This window comes from Melozone crissalis, unplaced genomic scaffold (assembly GCF_028551555.1).
Source record: "Melozone crissalis strain CALT ecotype California unplaced genomic scaffold, PUWL_Pcris_2 ptg000075l_1, whole genome shotgun sequence".
NCBI lineage: Eukaryota > Metazoa > Chordata > Aves > Passeriformes > Passerellidae > Melozone > Melozone crissalis.
Window position 1 is genome coordinate 1,218,406 of NW_026535852.1, and position 26,469 is coordinate 1,244,874.

Sequence of the window (26,469 nt, forward strand, 5' to 3'; positions counted from 1 at the left end):
TTACTGGAAGTGCAGTTGGACAAAATGGGAATTGAAGGTGCATGGCAAAGCAAGAGAAAGTCACATTCATTTCTGAGCCACGTCAAAGTCAAAGGAAAGCCCAAGAAACAGCAGCAGCTGCTGGTCTCCTATGTATCATCTGAAGCCATCAGTTTGCACTGTACAAATACAGAACTAATTCAAGAAAAGACCTCAGGAACAGGAAAAAATTACCTTTGTGATTTGAGAGAAAAGCCCTTTTTTATTTTATTAATGCGTCTTTTGGTTAAAATTCATAGTTGTCATGCAAAATAAATCAACTTCTCTTCCTCTAATGTGACCTGAAACCACTTCTGAGTGAATAAGATATGAACCCTAAATGTTCACAGCCTTTGCCCTGACACACTCAATCACATCAGGAGGCGCTGGTGGAGCTGCCAAGGACTCCAGACATCACTGTCACTTTACTCCAGCTCAGCATCAAACAAGGCCTGTTCAAGCTTGGAAACACATGTTGGAATAATGTTTATAATCAAAGTAACTTGGCTGAAATGGTGTTTGAGGATGCACAGAAGCCATAGTCATTCCCACTCAGTATTTGTTTATTTTTAGATTTTTTTTCTCCGAAGATTACCTTATATGGGTGTCCTAATAAGGCAGTTTTTAGAAACAACTGAGTCTCTTGTTTTGTTATTGGATTTGAAAAACAAATTTATAAAGCACTGGACCTGCCATTTCTGTGTTTGATGCCTTTCTTTTTACACAGCAGTGCTGGTTTTTATACTTTTCTGTCAGAAAATTATTTTGCTAATAGAACTGCTAATGAATCTCTTGCCTTTTGTCCAGTAATTCATTTACACAAAAACTTGTAAAAAAGCTACTGGTTTCCTTTTAGGGCAGGTTTGGGGTAGAAGGTAATTTTCTTTGTTAAGTTTTATTTGTTAAATACTTTCAGGAATATATTTATTAATAAATTTTTGGAATTTATTCTCTATACACTACAGATTTCTGAAACTAAAGCTGAGTAAATAATTCAGTCTGACATATGAATTCATCAAATCTTTACTTCTCAAATTTCTCAGATTTACATGTTTGAAATTATTTTTTTCTGATCTGGAATATCAATGGCTATTAATGTCAAAACATTGGCTTTTTAAATTTGAAATTCATGCCACATTAATACTGGCACAGTTCATCCAGAATGGTTTCTATCTATGAGTTGCATTGCTTGGACAGTAAATTCTTTACTGATTCCAAGCAATAGAATAAAATATTCTATTCTAAAATCACCATTGAATGATTAAATAATTCAAGTGGAATTTTTAAAATATTTATCCTAAGAGAACATGTCTCTGAGGAGGTTTTCACAACAAACAAACACAAGTAGGTCCAAAATGTAAAGTTACTTTTCAAAATTAGTGAGTATTGGTAGAAAGAAGTTGTCATTAATTATATGCCCATTATTATTATCTATAATAACTTGTATACATAAAAATGGGATTTTTTTGTGCGTTTACATTCTTTGACCGTCTGAGACACAGAACTTGTTTCCTAATCTTGGACATCTCCTGAGGATGAGGATTAAGAGAATGATTTTCACCTGCTGAACAGGCTTGACTTTTTCCAAGGATCTATGTGTTTACATTGAAGTGCTTGGGGAACCCTATTGACTTAAAATTCTCTTTTCTTCACCATTTGAATTCCATAGAGATGATATTTAATTAAACCCAAATGTCTCCTATCAGAAAGGGAAAACTGAAGTTATGAATTTTAGCAAAGCTCCTGCTGACTCCTGAAAGTCTACTAAATTTGAAAATAAACTAACAAATATATAGATCAACATATAAAAGTGTGACAGCTAGGCTCACTTAAATACAAGTAATGTGTTTGCATGAGCTTTCTCTGCCTGAGCAAAAGCAGATGGAAGAAAAATAAATTTCTGAGGTAAGAAAATCCCATTTGTGATGGAGAGAAGTGTCCTCACTGTGGCAGAAGGAAAGGAGAGCTGAATTTGGCTTAAATGTTAAACTCGAATTTCAGCTCATTTTTTCAATATTTTCTCAATGTTTGCAAGATAAATCTGCAAACATGGTTACAGATATTTCCCCAAACCACACAGTTCCAGCATGATCCAGTGATGGAGCCAAAATATGAGAACACTCTGCCAGGCCAGAGATCTTCAGACCAGGAGAATCCCAGAATGGTTTTGGGTTAGAAAGGACCATAACTCTTAAAAATACTGAGAACTTGAGTCTTACAATCATTTCTGAATGATCTGTGGATATTTAGTGTTTAATTATAAACTGAAATATTTTTAATTTGGGGATTAATTAAAAGGGAAACCTTTAATTTGCTTTTTCCAATGTGGCTATTCCCATCAATGAGGTGAAAGAGAGAAAAAATACCTCCCTCCACCCCAGCTCTCTATATAATTTTTAAAATTGACGTGAATTTTTGTTTTCTATTAATTCATAAAGATTTATTCTAAAAGGATTCAAAAGTTTCTGATACCCTTCACAAGCTTTACTCAACTTCCTACAGTCTTGTTAATCTAGATAATGAGATTGGTCTTTATCAATGTAATTAAATATTTTCATTTTAATTTGGACTCAGTTCCTGATGAAACACTCAGCAATAGCAAAGAAAAAATAAGTCAGATTAAGTAATTTTTACTGAATCGTAGGAAAGGCCCAGATTCAGTTTTCTTCAAGAGCAGGACGAAAAGTTCTTGTTTTGTCTGAACCTTTCACAATTCTTATGGATAACCCTGACTACTGAATTTTGCACTTTGATTTTAATGAAGTTGTTAGTACAATAAAGCAACCATTCTATCAACAAGATTTTATTATTAGCATAATAATTGCTAATTAATATGACTTTACAATCTAATATTTTGATATGCATTAGTATAGCAATAATATTTAATGCTATAATAAAAATTGGTTAATAATGGAATGATAACAATATAATTAAATATTTTTAAATTATTTCTTGCTGGGTTTCCGTGAAGAAAGGGGAAAACAGTGGGTTCACCTGTGCAAAGCAGCAAATAAATCAGCTTTCCAAAATAAAGTCCAACTCTAAGCAGAGAAAACTCCTGGATTAATGCTGCTGGCAGAGATATGAATACCCATATTGAAATTGGAAATTACCATGATTTAGAAATTGTAGCTTCTACTTTGTCCAGTTTTGACCAACAGATCTCTAATTGTGCCCAGCACCCCATGGCTTCAGACATGGAGAAACCCAGAGAAAACAGAACTGGATTAATTTGTCCTCTGGTGAAACTCCTCCAAAACTGTAGAACATGGAAAGCTCCATTCCTTGAACCTGCACAGCAACATCCCCTTCCCTCCCAAAATTCTCTTATATAAATATCTATAAATATAATTATGTGTCTGTACATAATGCACATTTGAAGAGATATAAGGCACAGCCACACTTAATATGGCATCTGAATCATCTTGATACATTTCTAAATGCCTTCACTTATTTTTGAGACATCCTAAGAGAATATCTCATGCATATGTAGTGCAGATTTAGCTTGCTTATTTACAGTTTTCTAGATTATTTTGTCACTAAAGAACCAGCATATTTATCTCAGTTATTTGCATCAGTAATTTGATTAAAGATAGTTGGAGGATGAAGAAATATGTTGCCTAAAATATCCTTGGGAATGTGGCTTTGTTACCAGAAATCTTTTGACATAGAGGAAGATAAAAAGAAGAGCTTATGGTTTAGAATCATTGGAGATAAATTGTGAAGAGTAAAAAATCAGCTTTGGAGGAAGGGGAAATATTTAGCTGTGAGGCATTGCTATGGCAATAAGGAATCCATGTGGAAGATTATGTGAGGAGAAGGGAAGGATAAGCAGGGATAAAGCTGTATCTGAGGAATAAAGTCATCTTTCTTTACATGTTTCTATGCTGCTCTTATTAAGAAAGTTTGTTGAGGGGGAGAAAATGAGCTTTCCAAGGAAGCCTCTGGTTTTTAAAAGGTACAGAGTCATGGGGTTTGGTTTGGAGCTGTCACCCAGTGCAGGGGCTGGAAGAGCGTGGAAACCCAGAGCACTGGAAATATTTCTGTGTCTGCTCTGGGGTGCCCTGACCCCCAGGGCAGCACTGACTCTGACCCTCATCCATGGAGAAAGTTTCCCAGACTTCAAGGTAGACCAGAATCCACAAAAGTGTGAAATAGATTATAGAGAGCAGTGTAGGTGTATCACTTGGTGAGAAATTTAGGTTTTGGGATTTTTAGTATGTTTTGGATGGAAGAAAGATGGAAGGCACAGGGTGTTGTCTTGGGTTTCCTCTTCATGCTGCTTCTTCCTTCTTCTCCATGGGTTTGGGTGGCATTTTGTAATTGGGCAGAAAAGTCCCCATTGCAGCTCTTTGGGATCAGTTATTGGGTTAAAAGGGAAAATAATCCAGGTGTCAGTTCTTCATTGGATAGTTTAGTCTTAAAAGCCCTTGTACCAAGAGATTGTTGCCATTTTGTGCCTTCTGATGAAAAGCTGCTGAACTCACAGTAGTGAGATTGTTTTACTGATAAGAAATAATAAACACCTGAGTGTGAACATGAAACACCATCTCAAGTGCCTTCAATCCTGACCCAGAGAAACCCACAACTGTTACCCTCACAGAAGAGAGGCAGGAGAGTCTGGGACAGGCTCCTGGATGGCTCTGGGATTTCAAGTCCAGATGTCCCATTTTCTCTGTGCTCCTGCTTGTGAAGCAGGAGGAGGATGGACCTGCCAGGGCAGGGAGCTCTGGTAACTCATGGGGAGGCACAAACCCCTCACCCTCATCTCCTGCGTGGGTTCAGAACATTTTCACCATCACCAGGGAAACTCCAAGGAGGAGAGACTGATGGGAAGGATGACTGCAGCTGTAGGGAAAACCCTCTCGGAGGCTTGGGGGTTGAGTGATTTAATTAGGGACAGGAAATGAGGCTGGAAGAGGAAAGTATAAAGGTATAGGGATTAGGGGACATGTGAGAACCTGAGGAGGTAGAAGCAGGAAGAAAGGACAGGTGAAAGGGACTGCTGCCTGTTGTGATGAGGGGAGAGAGATGTGCAGAGGAAGGGACATGTGGGAGGCTGGGGACATTGTGGAAGGAAGAAAGGAGGTGGCACAAATTTATGATGGTAATGTGGACTCCTTAACAGCCTGGCACTCTTTTGAATGGGGTCTCCCATTGGACAAAATGCATAAAAGGATGTATGGGACTATTTCAGGTAGAAATTCAGGAAGAATTTCTTCACTTAACGGGTTTTCAGACATTGGCAGGGGTTGCCCAGGGAGGTCTGGAGTCCCCATCCCTGGAGATGTCCAAGGAAGGCCTGGATGTGGCACTCAGTGCTATGGGCTGGTGACACACTGAGGATTGGGCACAGCTTGGCCTCCATGGTCTTGGAGGTCATTTCCAATCTAAATGATCCTGTGATCTTGCATAGCCCTGGTTGTTCTGGGGTTGGAGGAACAAGCAGATGGCCACAGAAAAACAACTTCTGAAAGTAACCTCCTTGTGGGTACGTGGGCACACACATGAAACTGAGGCTATTTTCATTCTCTGGAATATGGAATCAGACTCATCCTCATTTTCTATTTTGATTATTCATAATTTCTTCTCTTCAAATTCTCTTGGACAAAGCTGATGAGTACCTGATACCCAAACAGTTAAACAAGAGGTACTTCATCACTAGTGCATGAGGAGCCTCCTGCCTCACACAAGACCCTTCTCAGAGTTCCTCCTGGAATTAGATCCCATTGGTAACTCAAACCCACAGCTCCACAGGCCCTGTTAATCTCCAGATCAGTTTGGTTTGGGTCAGGAAGCCTTTGAACAGAAAGGGCTGCATCCTGACATATTGTCATCTGAAAGCATTAACAGCTCTGGCATGTGAAAAGGTCATGCCACCAAGCATTAACATTACAGGCTGGCAATTAAAGTAATTTATTTAAATAAGGGTTATTATTCTGCTGTGTGGCAACAAACACAACCTATGCAAGGGGAAAGCCTGGGAAGGCCTCGAATCAGATCCTCTGCCAGTGTCATCTGATTAAAACAGGACCCAGAGAGGCTCAGATGGAAGGGAGTGGGTTGTGATAAGAAGAGGCAATGATTCATGCATAAAAACAAGGGACTGGGGCTACTGCAGGAGGCAGCCCTGGAGGGCAAGAGCTCAGGGAGGGGGTTCACTGCTGATGCCTCACATGCTCCAGAAGAGTGGACAGATTTATTCAGAAAGAACAGCTCTGGGTCCTGTCCAGGGCTCTCCAGCTTCTCCTGGGCCTGAACTGAAGGATTTGTGCGCTTTGATTCTTTCTAGAGACAGAAATCCAGGTGCCATTCATTGGTGGACAAACCATGTGGGGAGGGAAGGACAGCAAAGGACACCAAAGAGATCATCCTTTTCAAAGATGCCGTGTTTAGGATTTGCAATAAAACATCCCAAGGATTTTTTTTCTTCCTCTTTGGAAGGAAATTTTTATTCCAAAACATGAAAATACTTCAGGTTTAAGACTATTCTTGCTAAGAAGAGAGTAGTTTTTCAACATTAAAATTTAAGCCCTTTTTAAAAGAATGGTTAATAAAGTTGACAGGTATGTCCAAACTGTTCTGCAAAAACCTTCTGAGTACAATAAAAACTCGGATCTAGCTAGGTTTATTGTCAGTTTAATTATACTTTCAGTTCAGCACAGTTCAGCTACGCACTCAACACGTCCATGGTCTGTAAGCTCCTTGGTGCACAGCCTTTCTTTTAATTTTGTGCAGCTCCTGGTTTAATTGAGCCCTCATTTTGATAGATCATTACTGTCACACACACTGGTAAAACATATAACAGTCAGCAAGTAGAACAGCAGCTCATCAGAAGGAAGCAGACATTTTTATCAGTTCTTTATTGTCCACATATCTGAACACTTATTAGTTAAAGCCCCTTTATGTGCTGTGAATATTGAATATTGAATTATGTTGAATACTGAATGCTGAATTAAGTTGCCCTGTGAGCAGCAAAACAAATGAAGACAGGCTTCCTATGGGATTCACACCCTCTATTGTCCACTTCCAACTCCTTTATGCTAAGTTCCCTTTCAGGCCCATCAGTTCTCTTAACACAGGAATGAAAATAAAATCCTTTTTCACATTTATTTCGACCTGGTTCAATATGGACAAGCTCAGTGAGACACAGATCGAAAAGCCAACCTTGTATCATCAAACCCTTCAGCTCACTGAGGAACAACCTTGTTTTGTTTTGTTCTGTCTGTTTCTAGTTCCAGCTATGATAACCTCCTACCCAAACACCACCCTGGCAACTCAAGGCCAGAAGAAGGAGATGAGCTGCACAGCTCATGGAGAGAAACCCATCATAGTCCGCTGGGAGAAGGAAGACCGGATCATTAACCCCGAAATGTCCCGGTACCTGGTTTCCACCAAGGAAGTTGGGGATGAAGTGATTTCTACCCTGCAGGTAAGAAAACAAACTGGCCCCCAAATCATACAGATATGCCAAGGTGTGCTTGGTTTGGTTTTGATTTAGGTGCAGGGCCAGAATGACAACATCAGAGCCCCAGCACTCGCTCCGTGCATGGTGGGGAGAGCTGGCAGCCAGAGGAGAGAGAGGAAACTTCTGCAATCCATCCCTAATGAAAAATTCCCTCTTTCCACACTCCAGAGGCAGCAAGAGAGGGAGCCAAGCACAACACTCAATCCTCTCTGTCTCAGGAGCAGCGTGGCTCATACCTTAGTGCGTCCTTCCTTGAATCAGTTTGACCAAACTGCTGATAAACTCTGGCAAATACCAAGTTCTGATGTGTGTCACACTTACCCTCACCAAAATCACTAAACTGCTTTGAGAAAAAATGCTGCCTTTTTAAAGCGCTCTTCTCCCGTCCTTTCACTTGGTGGGGCTTGTGAGACCACTTTATAAAGTCAGGATCCAAAGTAGTGTTTTATGTGTGCTTTATTAAATCAAAAAGAATCTTTTTTCTTTTTTCTCACTCCAAAATATTCATTATCCATTTTCAATTACATTTAAAAAGTGTATTTATCAGGCCCAAGGAACTAATTCTCTATCTGTCTGGTTATTGTCTAAATTTTTGTGTAACTCTTATGAAAGATTTCTTTCTTTACCAGCCAAAACCTGTGTTGGATGATATCCAGTAAAATGCTGGGTTTGCTCTCTGTGAGAAATCTTTTTCACTGATTTGTATGAGGAACAAAAAATTCTATGTGTGATTTTGTTCCTATTAGTATTTTTGTGATACAAATAAAATTTAGTTATAGGTTTGACCCCTAGGCCTCTCTGCCATCATTCTTGTTGATTTTGATAAGATAACCCCTAGACAGACACCAATATTTCTATTTGGAAGGCTGGAGAGTTTTCTAAAGCAGTTGTGTACAGCAATGGTGTTCTACATCCATGTGTGTTACATACAAAAACTTTCACTTCTGAGAGATAAAACACCCCAAAAAGCAGAAAGTGGCAGATCAAGGCTGTCTTGGAAGCTTTGAGCTCAGTGATTTTGCATGGTGATGTAATCTTTAGTTGTGTACTCAGCTTTTATTTTTTCTGCAGGACCCCTGCCTCAGTGAGACAGGACTTGGATTTTCACAGGGTCTGAATTTCGGCTGAGTAATGAACAGCACTGTGTGGTGCAAAGCTGATCTTTGAGACCAAACTTTTCACAGATGGCCAATAATTGTGTGTTCTTTGTTTTCTGGCACTTGCCCTGAGCCCTTGGGGTCTGATATGCAGAAGCACCAAGCCCTCCTGGCTGCAGCTGAACTCAGTGGAAGCTGTTATGAACACATGAAAGGCCATTTATTGCTCAGGACTCTGAGGGAGGGGGAGGAAGGCCCTACATGTCTCAAATTGGGCTCTGGAAATTTTTGTTTTTCAGCTCAGCCACACGTGCAAGTGAACACAGCTTGACACATTGCCACATCTCAGATGATAACTCTCCAATTTCCTTGCAGCAAGTGGGAAATTAATTAATTTATCTTAACCAGTGGTGACTGGGAGTTGTGCTCACATCACCTGGGTTTTGCTGAGGAATAAAGAGCACGTGGAGTTTCCATGGCTCAGCTAATATGTGGCAACTTGTCAAGCAGCCACAAATGTTATCATACATCTGCTTCCTTAATTCCCTACATAAAATGGTGGCAATGCTCTTCATGGTGTAAGGGCCGATGAAAATAAATTCACTCCTGTTTTTGCAATGGGTGAATTCAGAGGAAAATGCTGTGAGAAAATGAATGTCTGTTTTCAGGGCACAGTTTGAACAGGGCACAGTAAATAAATTGTGGAGCAGCACACTGAACAATGAGAAGGAAATGGTATTTCAAATATTTGCTTCTTTAAAAAAAATTCTTTCTTATACTTTGAATGAAGCAGTGGTCCTGTAGAAAAATATAATTATGATCATGTTTGTAAATATTATATATAAATGTCCTTGCTGTTAGCAAATTGAAAAGAAAGACCACACAAAACTTTATTATGAGGCACCATGCTAAACACTACAGGGTTCACCACCAGTGTTTGAACCTTTATTTCCCCCCACACAGACTTCAGCCACTTGAGTTATTTTCAGAAATAGCCAGAAAAATTTGGAGGCAGCAGGAGGCACCATTTTGTATGACAAATTTCAGCCAACAGCTAAATGCTTGGCAAAGTTGTGAGGATCTGGAAACAAGGCTCCTAAGGAGAAGCTGCAGGAATAGGAGGAGCTCCAGCTCCTGACTACACGTGTTGAGCTGGTAGCCTGTGTCCTCAGCCCAGGTGCTGCTGGCTTTGATAATCTCAGTATTTTGGAAGCTTTCCTATGCAATTGTATGTGTGTAACTGCCATATCTATTTATTGCTGTCAGGGAGAACAATCTGAGTGATTTTTCTTGTGCCTCACAGACAAGCTGTTGGTTTATTTTCTCTGTGTGCTGTTCAATCCATCACCTCTTTTCCAACCTCCTATAGATTCTGCCAACTGTGCGTGAAGATTCTGGCTTCTTTTCCTGTCACGCCATCAATTCTTACGGGGAGGATCGTGGAATAATTCAGCTCACTGTGCAAGGTAGGGAGAGGGCAGCACAAGGGAAAAACCCCGCAGCTATTGTAGGACAGGAAGTGTAGAAATCTGCTGGGGGGAGGGAGGTTCTGATTCTTAATTAAATGTGTTCCTCATTGTCAAAGAAATGTGGAGTTGCATTGAGGTTCTCGGTCTTTCATTTTCCAGCATCACAGTTTATATCAAAATAGAAGATAATCTTGAGTAGTTGCAAATTGCCAAAGATACCTAAAACTAATATCTTCAGTAAGGACTGTAGATGTGGAGGATTGAGGGAGAGCAGGTTGCATTTAATTTTAAAGAACAAATGTGCTTCAAGCCCAGGTCTGAAATAAAGCAAAAGTGATCTCACTTCATCTGTAGAGAAATGTTAAACCTACTGTGGAACTTAAAGCAAAATATTTCAAGTCTAATCAATCAAAATAAATTGTGAGCAGTTTGCACAATCCAAATTCTAGGAATTTATCTTGCCTGGGGCTGGGGTTCCCCTCCCACAGGGCAGAAACAGCAAGACCTGGAGAGATGACAATATTTGAAATGCAGGGCACAGGCAGGACTCAGCCACTGGCCACTGCTCATTCCCAAGTGGTGCTGGTTCCTCCTGTGCCTCTCTGAGCCTGCTCACAACAAATTCCTACAACTTGCAGATTTCTCTCTCCCTGCCCTTGATTCCATGTAGCAGCAGATTCCAGAGGATGCCTAAGGCAGCCCTATGAAAAATTCAGGTGGAGTTTGGGGACAGGTTCCCAATTCCACCACTGCTCATCTAAGCTTCGAAGACAATTTAAAGGGTCATTAGAATGGGTCTAGGTGCTGGTTATTCACAACGTTAACTTTAGAGGCAAAAAAGAGCTTATAGAGTGATTTAATCAAATTATTCCGTTATTGAAGTAAGACTTTTAAATACACTCAAAGAGAAAGAAATTTTACTCTCTCTCTCCACCAAATTTAGCATTTTTGCATTTAGTACTCATATTTCTACAATCACTTTTTGAGTAAAATCACTGATAGTACTATGAGGGAAATGTGGTGTTCAAGGTAAAATATCTTTCCTGGGATGAAAGTCCAAGCTGGAGTGATTTTAAGGAAATGCAATCAAGAAGGTTAAAGAGGAGCCAGTATTCAAGATTACATCAGTGACTCTGAATTGAAAAATGCTGACATTTCCCGTGGGTGATTAACAGGATCAGGGTCCCTATGAGTGCCCAGAGAAATGCCAGGAAGGCTGAGGCAGTGCCACGCTGGTTGCTGTGCCCCTGCTAAGAGGACGGGGTGTGTTCTGAGCAGAGCTGTGTGTGTGTGTTTGCCCAGAGCCCCCTGACCCCCCTGAGATAGAGATCCGCGAGGTGAGAGCTCGGAGCATCGCGCTCAGGTGGACCATGGGCTTCGACGGCAACAGCCCCATCACCGGCTACGACATCGAGTGCAAGAACAAGTCAGGTAGGAACAACCTCAGTCATCCCCCCTGCTGCTCATTCCCCACCAAGTCTGTGCTGCAAAAGGTAATTCATAAATTGAAACTGCCTGATGGAGTTTTTTGTAGTGATTTGTTTAATCTTCCACGGGAAGATTTATCTTCATTTGTTGTCCTTTTTGTTTGTTTTGTGGTAAAGACGGTAAAATTAGCAATTGCTGCTTTTCCCTTTTACCACTTCATGCTATATTTACTGAGGCAAAAATTTTGTGATGTTTTCATTAGTAGAAAAAACATTTTCAAGAGTGTTGAATCATGGATCGTCATTTTAGCCCTGGTTTTGTAAATGAAATCAATAATGTACAGGAGAGATTGATAATGTACCTGAAAGATGAGGAGTGGAAATTCTCCACTGAGGCTAAAGTCAGGAATTGCAGGTTTGGAGATGTGCATTGTGCAAGGATGCCTTCAAGGGATATGCACACCTAAAAGTTTCTGGGCTCTCTTTTCTTTTTGATTGTTTTCCTATCTTTCCAACCACTCACCTGCTCCAGAAAAGCTTTTGAAAGTCATTCTTGCCTGATTGACTTCTTTCTCACACTAAAACATCTCTTTATTTCTCAAATACAAGAATAAATATTTAAGAATGGTGTAACTCAGCACAACCCCATTTGGGATGACTAAGGTGCTTCCATTCTATTGACACACTGACAAGAATGGATTTCAGAGCTCTAAAAAAATCCTTGCTAGATTTAGTTTGATGTTTTCAAGTGATAATGCAGAATGCAGGCAAAGATTAAGTGGGAGTCACCATGAACTTGCATTGAAAAATGATTTCTCTCTAATATGGAATGATAAATCAAGAGCAAGACAGAAAAAGAAGAATCATCAGGTTGCATAGAAATATCAGGACTCAATATATTGATAAGGGTTAAAAAAATATGAAAAAGGAAAAGAAGCGGGCAGCAGAATTGGTGTCAAAGAAAACATTTGTCTGTATCTGAAGACAAATCCTGGAGGTCCTGTCCTAACAAGAGCGGATTATCTTCTTCTTACTGCAAACAACAGAAATGTCAGTTTTTAAAGTCTGAGGCTGAATGTTTGGAGAAACTCAGATCAGGTCTTTGAAAATTCTTGCATACAAATTTTGTCATTAATTGAATCACTGAGAAGATGAAATATTAAAGATGATTAATGGAGAACTTGCATGGGGTAGTTGGGGCAATTTAGAACAAAGAGGAAGAATTAAGAAAACTTCTCAGTTTCCAGGTATTAAAGGGGTGGAACAAAATTTAGGTTATATATTCAAGGAACCTTCTACCAAGACCAAAGTGAAGCTGTAAACTGCACAACTGTGTTTTGTGAGAATTTTTCACCTCTGTTGCCTGTCCTGAGGACTCAGGAATGAATTTAGCACAGATGCACCATCGAGGCTTCTCAAGCAGGAAAACTTTTCTGTTTCAGAGAAGTCGCAGGTGACCACAAAGAATGCATGGGCTGCATTTACGAGCCCTCACATATCCTGTCATAAAATCATAGAAATTAGGTTGGAAAAGACCTTTAAGATCATCGAGTCCAAAGATATCTCAGCACTGCTGATGTCTACCCCATCAGACACAAAACACTAATTACCCCAATGGAATTAGTTACTCCATGGAAGGAGCATGGAGTTGCGTGTCCTGTAGGGTCCATTTGGCATCCCAGAGCACTATGAATACCAGGAACCTGGTGTTTCAGGATGTTTTGGTACTTAGAGACATCACCTGTCTGTACAGACAGGTACCTGTGGCACTCAGACCTGGCCCTTCATGGAAACCAGTCCTGTGCAGCCTCCAGAGATTTTCATTGGAGCTGCGCAAAGAGCTCTGGAGACAGGAACAGGGATTTGGGGCCCTCATTTGTGCCTATTTCACCGTCCTTTTAAATTTTTTAGGTCATTAGGGCAGTCTTAGGGACAAACTTGAACAGTTCTGTTTAATTGCGCTTTCTTGTGCTCTGGTGTGAGGGGGCCACACCCGGGTCCCCGATGCTTTCGCAGAGTTGGGGGTTCCCAAAATCTTGGCCGGGATCCGCGGGGGTTCCGGCCGGGCGCGGGGCTGGTGCGGTACCAGCGATGGCCACCGGGTGGCAGCGCCAGAACACCGGAAAGCTGCACGTGTGTGAGGAAGGGGATGAGAAACACGAGTCTTTCCCGAGAAACTCGAGTCTTTCCCGAGAAACACGAGTCCTTGTCGTGCTCTCCTCGTTCCCCAGCTGGGACAAAGCCAGCGGGAGCCGAGTTCACCGGAGCGGCAGCAATGGCGGCGCCGCTCCCTCAGCGCCCGGCCCCGGCCCCGGCGGGCGGGGATCCCTGGGCAGCGCCCTGCGGGCAGCAGGGAGTGAGGCCCGGCCCGGCCTCTGTACCCGTGGCGCCGCAGAGGCCAGGGCAGAGCCGCAGGAGTCGGGGCCTCAGGCAGTGCCCCGAGGCAGCTGCATCAGCCGGGCCCCGGCCTTGTGGCAGTGCAGGAGGTTCTCGTGGTGCCGCTTGTCCCGCCCAGCCGGGTGCCTGTGCATGGCCCCGGCCTTGCGCGTTGCCCCTGTCCCGCTGGGCTTCTCGTACCCGGCAAAGGCGCCCAGGCCGCGCTCGGTGCCCCCGGCTGTCGCTGCTGAAGGCAGGGCCGAGCCCCGGTGCCCGGCAGAGCCCTGAGGGACACCCCTGCTGCCCGGGCTCCCGCGGCTCCTGGAGCCGCTGCCCACGAGTGCCCGGCCCGTCCGTGCGGCCAATTCCTGGTGCCCTGGGCAGCGCAGGCGGCAAAGCCAGGGCTCTGCACTGTGGGGCTGGGGCTGTCCTGTGGCAGCGTGGCCAAAGCCTCTCAGGGCTCTGGGCACAGCAGGGGCCAAAGGGCACAAGTGCGGGGCTGTTCCCAGCCACTTCTGGTTGCTGCAATGATGTTGGGCTGCCCCGGGTGGCCCTTGGTGGCACAGGCATACGGTGTCGGGGTCCTTTGTGATGTGGGACGTGGTGGTGGCCAGAGAGCCTTGTGACATCAGGGAGCCCCGCCCTGGCTGAGGGTGTCTAAGGGGCGCAGAGCCCTGCGGTGCCCAGACGCAGGAGAGCCGCTCTCTGTGCAGGAAGCAGCTCCCTGTGTCTGTCTGCGCTGGACGCCAATAGCAATAGAGGCTGATAGCGACAGACAAGGACGAGGCCAAGAGCAAAAGATAACAACGAGGAAAAACCCAACTCCAACTCCCAGTCACCAGCCCCTTGCCCAGCTGGCTGAAAGCCCCCAGCGGGCAGTAGTTGGGGGCAGTGGTCAGGTCAGTCCTGCCACTGTCATAGACTGAGGAGGAGGAGAGGACCTTTGCCGACATGGAACGCAAGTTTTCCTGGTGGCAAGGTGACAGTGACAAGGAGCTTTCCCAGCGGGAGAAGGTGACAGTGAGAGAGAGGGCCCGACGGCAAGTACTGACAGTTCATGAAATTTGCCGTCGGGGAGTCAGGAGAAGCCGAGAGCTGTACCAATGCCAGGTATGTGTGCAAGTTCCAGAGGTTTCCCAAAGAGCAATGAGACACATTAAGAGCTCTATGAATGGAGAGAAACTGTCACAGTCCAGGAGCTGTACCAGTGGGAAGAAGATGGTGAGATATACCAAGAGGTGTCCAAGTAGGAAGAACATGTCACAGCCCAAGAGATATCCCAATGGGAAGTAGATGGGAGTGAGCAGCAGGAGTTGGGATGGGAAGAAGATGAGAGATCCCACGAGCTGTGCTTACAGAGAGATGTGAGTGTCTCAGAGGATTCCCAATGGGATGAAATGCGAGAGCCAGATCAGAGGGAAGGTGAGAGGTACCAAGACCTCTCACTGTGTGATGTGCACTCCCACATCTCTCGATGGGACAGTGTCCCAGAACTTTTCCAGAGGGAAGGTCCAAGAGCTTTCCCAGAGGAAAGGTGAGAGGTATGAAGAACTCTCACCATGGGAACAAGATGTGTGCTCCCACATGTCCCAGTGGAAAGACAGCAGAGAATCAGAATTGTCCCAAGTGAGAGAGAGCAGTGACAAGGAGCTGTCACAAGGACCAGACGCCGCAGCCCAAGGGCGGTGCCAGTGGCCAGCTGTTAGTGACCGAAAGCTGTCCCAACAGGAGGAGCATGTGAGCAGTCAGGAAGTGTGCCAATGGAGAAAGGGCATCAGCTCCAAGATCTGGGACAGAGCCTTGAGACCACTGTGTGAGGAGGAGCCCCAGCCCTATCGCCAGGTAGGATCCAGCTCTCCCAGCCCTGAGGGCACAGCGGTGGCAGCAGAGGCAGCGCCTGCCCTGCCCAGCGCCTCTCCTGCCCCACAGAGTCCCACAGAGGCTGAGATGGCAGCTGCTGCCCTGGCCAGAGCTGAGGAAAAGGAAGAACCGCCCAAGACTCTCGCTCTGGAGGAGGTAAAGGCAGCAGCTCCTCTCTTCAGGGAGGAACTGCAATCACCAGGGACACAGAGCTCATCCAGTGTCCCCTCCAACACCCGGACCAGCAGCCAGGCTTCACTATGCCAGGATCAGAACATCACTGAGGAGATCCTGATCCAAGAACTGACAAACATCTATGAACTGATGGAGAAGCTGGAGGGAGAGTATGCCCTCCAACAACAGATGGGTGTAGAAGAAACCCAGTCCAGGTCTCCCAGCCCCATTGGCATGGAGGTGGCAGCAGAGGCAATGCCTGCCCTGCCCCGTGCCCCTCCTGCCCCAGGCAGTCCTACAGAGGCCAAGGCAGCAGCTGCTGCCCCAGATGGATTTGAGGAGAAGGAAGAGCTGCCCAAGCCTCTCACTACTGAGGAGGTAAAGGGAGCAGCTCCATCTTTCTTCAGGGAGGAACTGCCATCACCACGGACCCAGAGCTCATCCAGTGTCCCCTCTGACACTCGGACCAGTAGCCAGGCTTCACTGTGCCAGGATGAGATCAGCAAGGAGATCCTGATCCAGGAACTGACAAACATCTACGAATTGATGGAGAAGCTGGAGGAAGAGTATGCCCTCCAACAACAGATGGATGTAGAAGAAACCCAGCTCAGCTCTCCCAGCCCCGAGGGCACACCGGTGGCAGCAGAGGCAGTGCCTGCCCTGCCCAGCACCTCTCCTGCCCCACAGAGCCCCATGGCGGTCGAGCCAGCAGCTGCTGCCCCAGATGGAGCTGATGAGAGGGAAGATCTGCCCAAGCCTCTCACTCCTGGTCGCCAGGTAGGACCCAGCTCTCTCAGCCCTGAGGGCACAGCAGTGGCAGCAGAGGCAGTGCCTGCCCTGCCCAGTGCCTCTCCTGCCCCACTGAGCCCCATGGAGGCCGAGCCAGCAGCTGCTGACCCAGATGGAGCTGATGAAAGGGAAGATCTACCCAAGCCTCTCACTCCTGAGGAGGGAAAGGCAGCAACTCCTTCTCTCTTCAGTGAGGAGCTGTCATCACCAGGGACACAGACCCTACCCAGTGTCCCCTCTGACACCTGGAGCAGCAGCCAGGCTTCACTATACCAGGATCAGAACATCACTGAGGTGATCCTGATCCAGGGACTGATGGTGTTCTTCGTACTGCAGCAGAACCTGGAGGGAGAGTACGCCCTACAAGAACAGATGGCTGTAGAAGAAACACAGCCCAGCTCTCCCAGCCCTGTGGGCACAGCAGTGGCAGCAGAGGCAGTGCCTGCCCTGCCCAGTGCCTCTCCTGCCCCACCGAGTCCCACGGACCAGAACATCAACAGAGAGATCCTGAGCCAGGTGCTGCAGGAGATGCAGGCACTGAAGCAGCAGATGGCTGATCTTCAACAGAGGCTGGCTGAAAAAGAATCAGTAGCCACAGACAAAAGCGAAGAGAGCTCAGTGCCTTCCCTGCAGAGCACCTCTCCTGCCCCACAGAGTGCCACGGACCAGGACATCAACAGGGAGATCCTGAGCCAGGTGCTGCAGGAGATCCAGGCACTGAAGCAGCAGCAGAAAGAAGTCTATGCCCTTCAGCAGTGGTTGGCTGTAGAAGTAGAATCAGTAGTCACAGCCAAAAGGGAAGAGAGCTCAGTGCCTGCCCTGCACAGCCCCCCCAGCCCCTGCCCCAGCCAGCAGGGCTCCCAGGGCCCCAAGGAGGAGCAGCAGGAGGCAGCAGTGGGGTCAGTGCAGGCAGAAGGGGAGAGGATGGATGACTGCGATGAGGAAATGAAATGGTGGCAATTCTTGGATGAACTGGAGCCTTTCCTGCTGAGAGATCCAGAGCTGTCCCAGGTGTCTGTCACAGGACACACAGGGAGGATTTCTTTGGGAGAGGGGATCCCAGAGCTTGCCCCTTGGGAGGCTTCTGTTGAGCGCCCAGCACAGGAGCTGTGCAGCCAAGGGCCAGTGCCTGCCCCACACAGCCCCCCCAGCCCCTGGCCTGCCCAGCTGAGAGCCCAGGCCCCCAGCAGGCAGCAGCAGGAGGGGGCAGCAGCATCAGCAGCAGTGGGGGCAGTGCAAGAGAGTGACGAGGGCACCTTGGCTGGGGAGGACAAAGAGTGGGAAGAGGACATCAAGCCAGAGCTTTCCCAGTGGGAGAATAAAGAAGAGGCAGAGGTGTCCCATGGAGAAATGAACAGCTCCCAAAAAGTGTCCCATGGGGAAGAGTGCCCTGAGGAGCAGCTCTCCCAGGGAGAGCCCTCTGACTGGGAAGAGTGCACAGAGGAAGATGTGTCCCAGGAGGAAGAGTGCCCTGAGGAGCAGCTCTCCCAGGAAGAGCTCTGTGACTGGGAAGAGCGCACAGAGGAAGATGTGTCCCATGGGGAAGAGTGCCCTGAGCAGGAGCTGTGCCAGGAAGAGCTCTGTGACTGGGAAGAGCGCACAGAGGAAGATGTGTCCCGGGTAGAAGACACAAGTCACCATGAGCACTCTGACTGGGACAAATACTTCCCTGAGCAGGAACTGTCCCAGGGGGAAGTCAGCGGCTCCCAAAACCTCTCAGACTGGGAAGAGTACGCTGGGCAAGGGCTGATTGGAGGAGATGTCAGCAGCTGGTCAGAACATTCTGACGGAAAAGAATCCATTGGCCAAGAGCCTGCCCAAAAGGAAGCCTGCATTGGCCAAGACATGTCGAGAGGGAATGGCAGCACATCCTCAGGACACCCCAGTTCAGAAGATGACAGCTGTGAGGAGCTAATACAGGAGAACTGTGAAGAGCAGAGTGACCCTGGCATCTGGACTAAGCCCTCCTTCTTCCCAGAGCAGGAAGAGTGGGATGAGGTAAGCATCCTAGAGCTGCTCCCAGAAGAAAACAGAGAACAAAATCAGAGAGCTTTTGCGGCAGTGCCCCTCCCTTGTGAGGCCTGGGTTGAGGAGGAGGCACCGGAGCCGCACAGTCCAGGGCTGCTCCGTGCTTTGCTCACGCCCCTGAAACGCCAACCCCCTGTGGGACGCGTGGCTTCTCTTCCGTCCAAGAAGCCAGAGGCAGTGAGGGAGTGCTGGGTGCCTGCCCCACACAGCCCCCCCAGCCCCTGGCCTGCCTGGCTGAGAGCCCAGACCCACCACAGGCGGCCTGCTCCTCTCAGGAAACGTCCCTCCCGCTTCACCTGGGCACTGCTGGGGCTGTTCCTCTGTCCCTGCATGAGGCCACAGCCAGAGGACTAAAAGAGACAAGGAAGAAGATTTATAAGAAGAAAAAGATGACAGAAGATGAAGGAGATGAGGAAAAAACCACTGCTGTCCTCTGGCATTGAGTTCCTCTCTATGGCAGATGTGAAAAACATTTAAAAGTTTTTCTATTATTAATAGTTATACAAATTAGAGCAATAGGAAGTAGGACAATAGTAGGACAATAGTAGGAGTTATGACAATAAAGGATAATAAAAAAACAAAGAATTACAAATGTTCTGATGCTTTCCTCAAAAAAGCCTGGGTTGCTAACAAAGGATTAACTCTTAAAAGCAATACCCTGTTGCATATTCATAGCTCATACATGATTCAAAAATTCTTTTCAAAGAAAGGGTGTTTTTCAAAAATTCAACAAAACACTTATAATATTCATTTTAATATTTGTGAAAAGCCAATCACATAATACACATTTTCCACAGCAGAGGAAGCAGCTGGGCCGGAGTCTCTGGCTGTGCTTTCTGTGCCTGCCTGGGCTCCTTGATGCTTGGGGCTGGAATGGGATGGCCCGCTCCCGCCAGTGCCGCTGCTCTGGTGTGGGAGCAGCAGCTGTTGGGTTCATCTGGAGGGGCTGAAAGATTGCTGCTGCCTCCTCCAAGGCAGGCAAGGGAAAGCTTTTGGATGGGCCAGCAAAGCCAGGCAAGCCCAGCAAAACAGAACTGTGCAGAGCCACAAACGCCTGGGTAGTGAGGCTTGGAAAATGCCAACCCAAAGAGCCCAAAGCTCTCCCTTTCCCCACCCCACACACACCTGGCCTTGGGTGTGGAAGGTACAGCAACCATTTGGGCACAAAGCAGAGGCTTCTGGCACAGACTCTCAGCATAATCCATCCCAAGCCAAAGAAGATGAAAACAATGAAGATGATGACAAAGCAGATGAAGAGCACAAAGATGAAAACAAAGAAGAGAGAACAAAAATTATTTAAAAGTACATATAACAAGAATAGTCATAAGAATGGCTGGATGGCCAGGCCCAAGGAGTGATGGTGAATGGTGCTGCATGCAGCTGGCAGCCAGTCACCAGTGGTGTCCCTCAGGGGTTTATGCTGGGACCAGTTCTAGTTATTTTTATAGACGACATGGATGAGGGCATTGAGTCCTTCATTAGTAAATTTGCAGATGACACTAAGCTGGGAGCTTGTGTTGATCAATTGGAAGGAAGGAGGGCTCTGCAGAGAGACTTAGATCGGTTGGATGGATGGGCAGAGTCCAACAGCATGAAGTTTAATAGGTCTAAGTGCTGAGTTCTACATTTTGGCCACAAAAATCCCCTACAATGTTACAAGCTGGGGACAGCGTGACTGGACAGTGTTCAGGTGGAAATGGACCTGGGGGTGCTGGTCGACAGCCAGCTGAATATGAATGAGCCAGCAGTGTGCCTTGGTGGCCAAGAAGGCCAATGGCATCCTGGCCTGCACTGGGAATTGTGTGGCCAGCAGGAGCAGGGAGCTCATCCTTCCCCTGCACTGGGCACTGGCAAGGCTGCACCTTGAGTGCTGTGTCCAGTTTGGCCCCTCAGTTTGGGAGGGATGTCGAGATGGTTCAGCGCATCCAGAGGAGGGCAACAAGGTGGGTGAGGGGCTTGGAACACAAGCCCTGTGAGGAACATTTGAAGGAGCTGGGGTTGTTTAGCCTGGAGAAGAGGAGGCTTAGAGGTGACCTTATTGCTGTCTACACCTTCCTGAAGGGAGGCTGTAGACAGATGGGGTCGGTGTCTTCCACCGGGCAGCACTGACAGAACCAAAGGACGCAGTCTCAAGCTACGGCAGGGAAGGCAGAGGTTGGATATTGGGAAGAAATTTTTCACTGAAAGAATAATAAAGTACTGGAATGCCTTTCCCAGCGAGGTGGTAGAATCTCCATTTCTGGATGTGTTTATTCTGTGATTCTGTGTGATTATGAATACCTGTGTCATTAGGAACTTGGTGTTTCAGGATACTTAGAGACATCACCTGTCTATACAGACATGTACCTGTGGCATTCAGACCTGGCCCTTCATGGAAACCAGTCCTGTGCAGCCTCCAGACCTTTCCATCGGAGCTGCACAAAGAGCTCTGGAGACAGGAACTGGGATTTGGGGCCCTCATTTGTGCCTATTTCACCATCCTTTTAAATTTTTTAGGTCATTAGAACAGTCTTAGGAGGAAAAACTTGGAAACGTTCTGTTTAATTACACTTTCTTATGCACTGGTGTGAGAGGACCACACCCGGGTCCCCGATGCTTTCGCAGAGTTGGGGGTTCCCAAAATCTTGGCCGGGATCCGCGGGGGTTCCGGCCGGGCGCGGGGCTGGTGCGGTACCAGCGATGGCCACCGGGTGGCAGCGCCAGACCACAGGAAACCTGCAGGTGTGTGAGGAAGGGAATGAAAAACTCGAGTCTTTCCCGAGAAACACGGGTCCTTGCCGTGCTCTCCTCATGCCCCAGCCGGAACAAAGCCGGCGGGCAGAGAGCTCTCGGCAGCGCCCTGCGTGAAATAGACAGGGCAGGAGACTTTTGATCCTTTTTAATGCCTTTATTAAAAGTAATCAGCTCAAGGTTGGGAGGCTCGACAGGTCCGCGGTTTCGCTCTAGTCACTCCCAGGCTGACTCAGAGGAGGAGTAAAGTGCAGCTTTATCCTCTAGGCGGCAGAAATGGGAGTCCCATCCTCCCAAGAGTAGTGGCGGTATACCCCGTGTTACAAGTTCAGGTTTTGCCGTCTTGAGGTCTTGGCTCCAGCTGAGGTCTTTCCTCAAGGCGAGGGGCAGCAAAGGTTCTCAGCATCTCTGCAGGCTCGGTACTTTGTTCCTCACGTCCAGACATCACTTTGATCTCTTAATTCCGTGTTGGCTCATTGTTTTTGGGATCTTTTCGGTAAGATTGGTGGGGTGGCTTTCCCATGGCATGTTGGTTCCGAAATTATTTTGCATGCCCTCTGATGTCCCCTCCTCATGTCCCCTCCCTTCACTGTCTGAGGAGAAGGGCTGTCAACTTAGCTTTAGGCAGGGCCATGCTGATACAAAAGGAGTAGTTAAAAAAAACGACCGATGATTACAGTAACAAACAGGTAGAACTCCACCTTGGCAGCAACTGGTCCAACCTGTTCACTTTGCAACCTTTTTACAAAAAAAATGGGTAACCTTTTTTTTTGCTCATAACACTGCGGGCAGCAGAGAGCGAGCCCCGGCCCAGCCTGTGCCCGTGGCGCCGCAGAGGCCAGGGCAGAGCCGCAGGAGTCGGGGCCTCAGGCAGAGCCCCGAGGCAGCTGCAGCAGCCGGGCCCCGGCCTTGTGGCAGTGCAGGAGGCTCTCGTGGTGCCGCTTCTCCAGCCCGGCCGGGTGCCTGTGCATGGCCCCGGCCATGCGCGCTGCCCCTGCCCCGCTGGGCTTCCCGTGCCCGGCAAAGGCGCCCAGGCTGCGCTCGGTGCCCCCGGCCGTCGCTGCTGAAGGCAGTGGGAAGAACGTGTCATAGCCCAAGAGATATCCCAATGGGAAATAGATGGGAGCGAGCAGCAGGAGTTGGGATGGGAAGAAGATGAGAGATCCCATGAGCTGTGCTTACAGAGAGATGTGAGTGTCCCAGAGGATTCCGATATGCAAGAGCCAGATCAGAGGGAAGGTGAGAGGTACCAAGACCTCTCACTGTGTGATGTGCACTTCCCCATCTCTCCATGGGACAGTGTCCCAGAGCCTTCCCAGAGGAAAGATGAGAGGAATAAATCTTGTTCACCATGGGAACAAGATGTGTGCTCCCACACATCCCAATGGAAAGACAGCAGAGAATCAGAATTGTACTAAGTGAGAGAGAGCAGTGACAAGGAGCTGTCAGAAGGACTACATGCCAGAGCCCAAGAGCTGTGCCAGTGGCCAGCTATTAGTGACTGACAGCTGTCCCAACAGGAGGAGCATGTGAGCAGTCAGGAGCTGTGCCTTTACCTCTTCAGGAGTGAGAGGCTTGGGCACCTCTTCTTCTCCTCACATCCAGCTGGGGCAGCAGCTTCTGCCTTGGACACTGTAGGACTGCCCGTGACAGAGCAGGCACCGGGCAGGGCAGGTATTGCCTCTGCCGCCACCTCCATGCCAATAGGGCTGGGAGAGCTGGGCTGGATTTCTTCTACACCCATCTGTTGTTGGAGGGCATACTCTCCCTCCAGCTTCTCCACCAGTTTGTAGATGTTTGTCAGTTCCTGGATCAGGATCTCCTCAGTGATGTTCTGATCCTGGCACAGTGAAGCCTGGCTGCTGGTCGGGGTGTCAGAGGGGACACTGGATGAGCTCTGTGTCCCTGGTGATGGCAGTTCCTCCTTGAAGAGAGAAGGAGCTGCTCCCTTTATTCCTCAGGAGTGAGAGGCTTGGGTTGCTCTTCCTTCTCATCAGCTCCATCTGGGGCAGCAGCTGCTGGCTCGGCCTCTGTGGGACTCTGTGAGGCAGGAGAGGCGCCGGGCAGGGCAGGCACTGCCTCTGCTGCCACCAGGGAGCAGCAGGAGGTGGCAGCAGTGGGGTCAGTGCAGGCAGAAGGGGAGAGGATGGATGACTGCGATGAGGAAATGAAATGGTGGCAATTCTTGGATGAACTGGAGCCTTTCCTGCTGAGAGATCCAGAGCTGTCCCAGGTGTCTGTCAGGACACACAGGGAGGATTTCTTTGGGAGAGGGGATCCCAGAGCTTGCCCCTTGGGAGGCTTCTGTTGAGCGCCCAGCACAGGAGCCGTGCAGCCAAGGGCCAGTGCCTGCCCCACACAGCCCCCCCAGCCCCTGGCCTGCCCAGCTGAGAGCCCAGGCCCCCAGCAGGCAGCAACTGGTCCAACCTGTTCACTCTGCAATTTTTTTAAAAAAAATTGGGTAACCTTTTTTTACTCATAACAGTTTGCACCCAGAACATGCAGCAGAAGGAACTTGCCGCTGAGCCTGTGGCTGAAGCCTTGCCCCCTCTGCTCCCCTGTCCCTGCCCAGGGCCTGCTCAGCAGAAAGCAGCTGTGGAGTCACTTCTGGAGTCCGTACAACTCCTACAGGACACAGCGCTTGGGGTGGCAGGGACCTTACAGCTCATGTAGTTCCAACTGATTATCTCCTACTCTGTGTGTCTCTCTCTCTCTGACACTGTTTCCTCTTTCTTTCTCTCTCCTTTCTCACATCCTTGGGGAATAAAATCTGAGTAAAATCCATCTGTTGCCTTCCCATGGTTTCATTTGCCTCTTAATCAGGTTTGTATTTGAAACAGCCAAGTGAAAAGTCAAGCCCAGGAACCCCACACAGCATAGGGACAAGCTCCAAACACCAGAAAGGTGGGAGTGGTAACAATATATAGTCATGGGGGTGGAACATTCTAGAGACAATACCATATATGGAACACAAGTAACCACAGGGGAGTAGAATTTGGTCTAATTAACAAAACAACTCCAAAGGCTCTTGGAAGGAGATTTCAGGCTTGCCCTGTGTTAGATGAATGTTTCTTAGGGCTTGATGCTAAGGTTTGGTGTCATAGAGGTGAAGTCTGGCTGACTTTGTGTTTCAGTCAGCCTGTTTCCCCCAGGGTCAGTGCTCAGTAGCTGTGGCAGGAGTTTGGTGTTGGCATTTCCATTTTCAAGGGTGTTTCTCCAGGATTGATTTTTTTATTTTCCTGGGATAACTTTCAGAGAATTACAGAATCCCTGATGGTAGAAAAGGTCTCCCAGCACATCCAAGTCCAAACTGTTCTCAATGCCCACATTTTCACCCAGCCCAGAGCACTTAGTGCTATGTCCAGGCCTTCCTTGGACACCTGCAGGGATGGGGGCTCTACCACTACCTTGGGCAGCTGCTTCCAATGCTAAGCTACCTTTTCCATGAAGAAATTCCTGCTGATATCCAAGCTGACCATCCCCTGGCCCAGGCTGAGGCTGTGTCCCCTCATGCTGTCATTTGTTGCTGAGGAAAACAGCCCAGTCCCCACCTGGCTGCACCTCCTGTCAGGGAGCTGTGGAGAGCAATGAGGTCTTCCATGGGCTATTCCTCTTTATTAACTCCCTTCCCTCCCTTTTTATTTTTAACACAACCAGCATTCTCAGTGAGTGAAGATCCCTTTGGGGTAGATCCCTTTGGGGCAGCAACTCCCCTTTTTGTGCAGTTGTTCCAATGCCCCAAAGGTAAGAAATCATGCTTTAAAAACTGGGGAATCTTTTCTGCTCTCAGCACCTCCTCAAAGAGGAGCTATTTCTGTGGATTTGCTGATGACCCCAGAGCTAAGATCCATTGTTCTCAGCAGCACTCTTGGAGCAGTTGGGAATGCTGCTGGCAGTGTTGGGAATGCCAAGGAAGGGGAGGGATCACTGGATTTGCCTGGAGCAGAATGTGTTTTCTGGATTAACACAGCAGTGGCATGAAACAGTTTAACTTCATGTTTGCATTAGCCACATTAACACCACCATTTATTTGTCTGTTTCTATTGATATTTCTTATCAAACAGACTCTTGGGATTCTGTCCAGAGAACCAGAGATGTTTCCCCTCAGCTAAACCAGGCCACCATCATCGACCTGCACCCGTCCTCCACCTACAACATCCGCATGTACGCCAAGAACCGCATCGGCAAGAGCGAGGCCAGCAACGAGCTCACCATCACCACTGATGAAGCAGGTATGACCTGGCTTTGCATCCTCTAAATCCTCTGGGAATGATCTCTCTTTGATGTCAGGAATCATTGCATGAAATTCTGTTTGTGTGACTGCAGCTGTATCAAAATACTGAATTATTCCCATGGAACATCATGACTTTTGCAACTTCATTGTGCAGGGCTGTAATTGAAGCTGTTCAGTGGCATCTAGTGGCCAAAGAAGACATTGTGCTCCAAATTTTCAGCTTGTGGCGTTGGAATTAACATACCAGTATCTACAGTGAGGCAACTCAACCAGCAACATCCTGGTTTTAGTGGTGGTGCCTCCCCTGTAGGTATTGCGGCTTTCATTACATGTTTAGATATTAATGTAACTAGTTTAAATTTCTCCCTTTTGAGAATGTTGATCCACATGAATCAACTCTTCATTTGAACATTCCCTCACTCAACCCTCCCACCATTTATTTTTCTGGCCTCTATTTAAATCTCTTGGCTGAATTTAATGTCATCCTCCTGATCTTTGTTCTGTTGTATTACAGAATCACAGAATCATTTAAGTTGGAAAAGACCTCTAAGGTCATCAAGTCTGATCTTTATTTTTATCTTTAACCTTTCATTCTCTTTCATCAGCCCCAGGAGTACTGTGTGGGCATTTTCCCTTTGGTGACTGGAGACACTCTCGTGTACATGGAATTTCCACCTTCCTTTACCTTTTGCTAAGTCAGCACTGCTTGCTTCTGTGGAGATTTAGAGAGGACAACATGGTGACAGTCTTCCAGCAGTGGAAATTCCCTTTCTCTTTCAAGATTTATGTTGGTCTTGCA

At 47.2% G+C, this 26,469-nt stretch overlaps 1 protein-coding gene across 4 annotated transcripts in view; it reads left to right on the top strand.

Moving 5' to 3' along the window:
• Positions 1–26,469, top strand: part of DSCAM (DS cell adhesion molecule) — a 467,981-nt gene that overhangs the window by 340,632 nt on the left and 100,880 nt on the right. For 3 of the 4 annotated variants that reach the window (XM_054290027.1, XM_054290028.1, XM_054290029.1), the window contains exons 12-15: positions 7,254–7,450; positions 9,953–10,049; positions 11,355–11,483; positions 25,501–25,668. In XM_054290027.1, coding sequence (XP_054146002.1) covers positions 7,254–7,450; positions 9,953–10,049; positions 11,355–11,483; positions 25,501–25,668 — 591 coding nt within the window. Of the gene's footprint in view, positions 1–7,253; positions 7,451–9,952; positions 10,050–11,354; positions 11,484–25,500; positions 25,669–26,469 lie in introns of those variants that run through there. The other variant, XM_054290030.1, reaches the window with a different exon arrangement.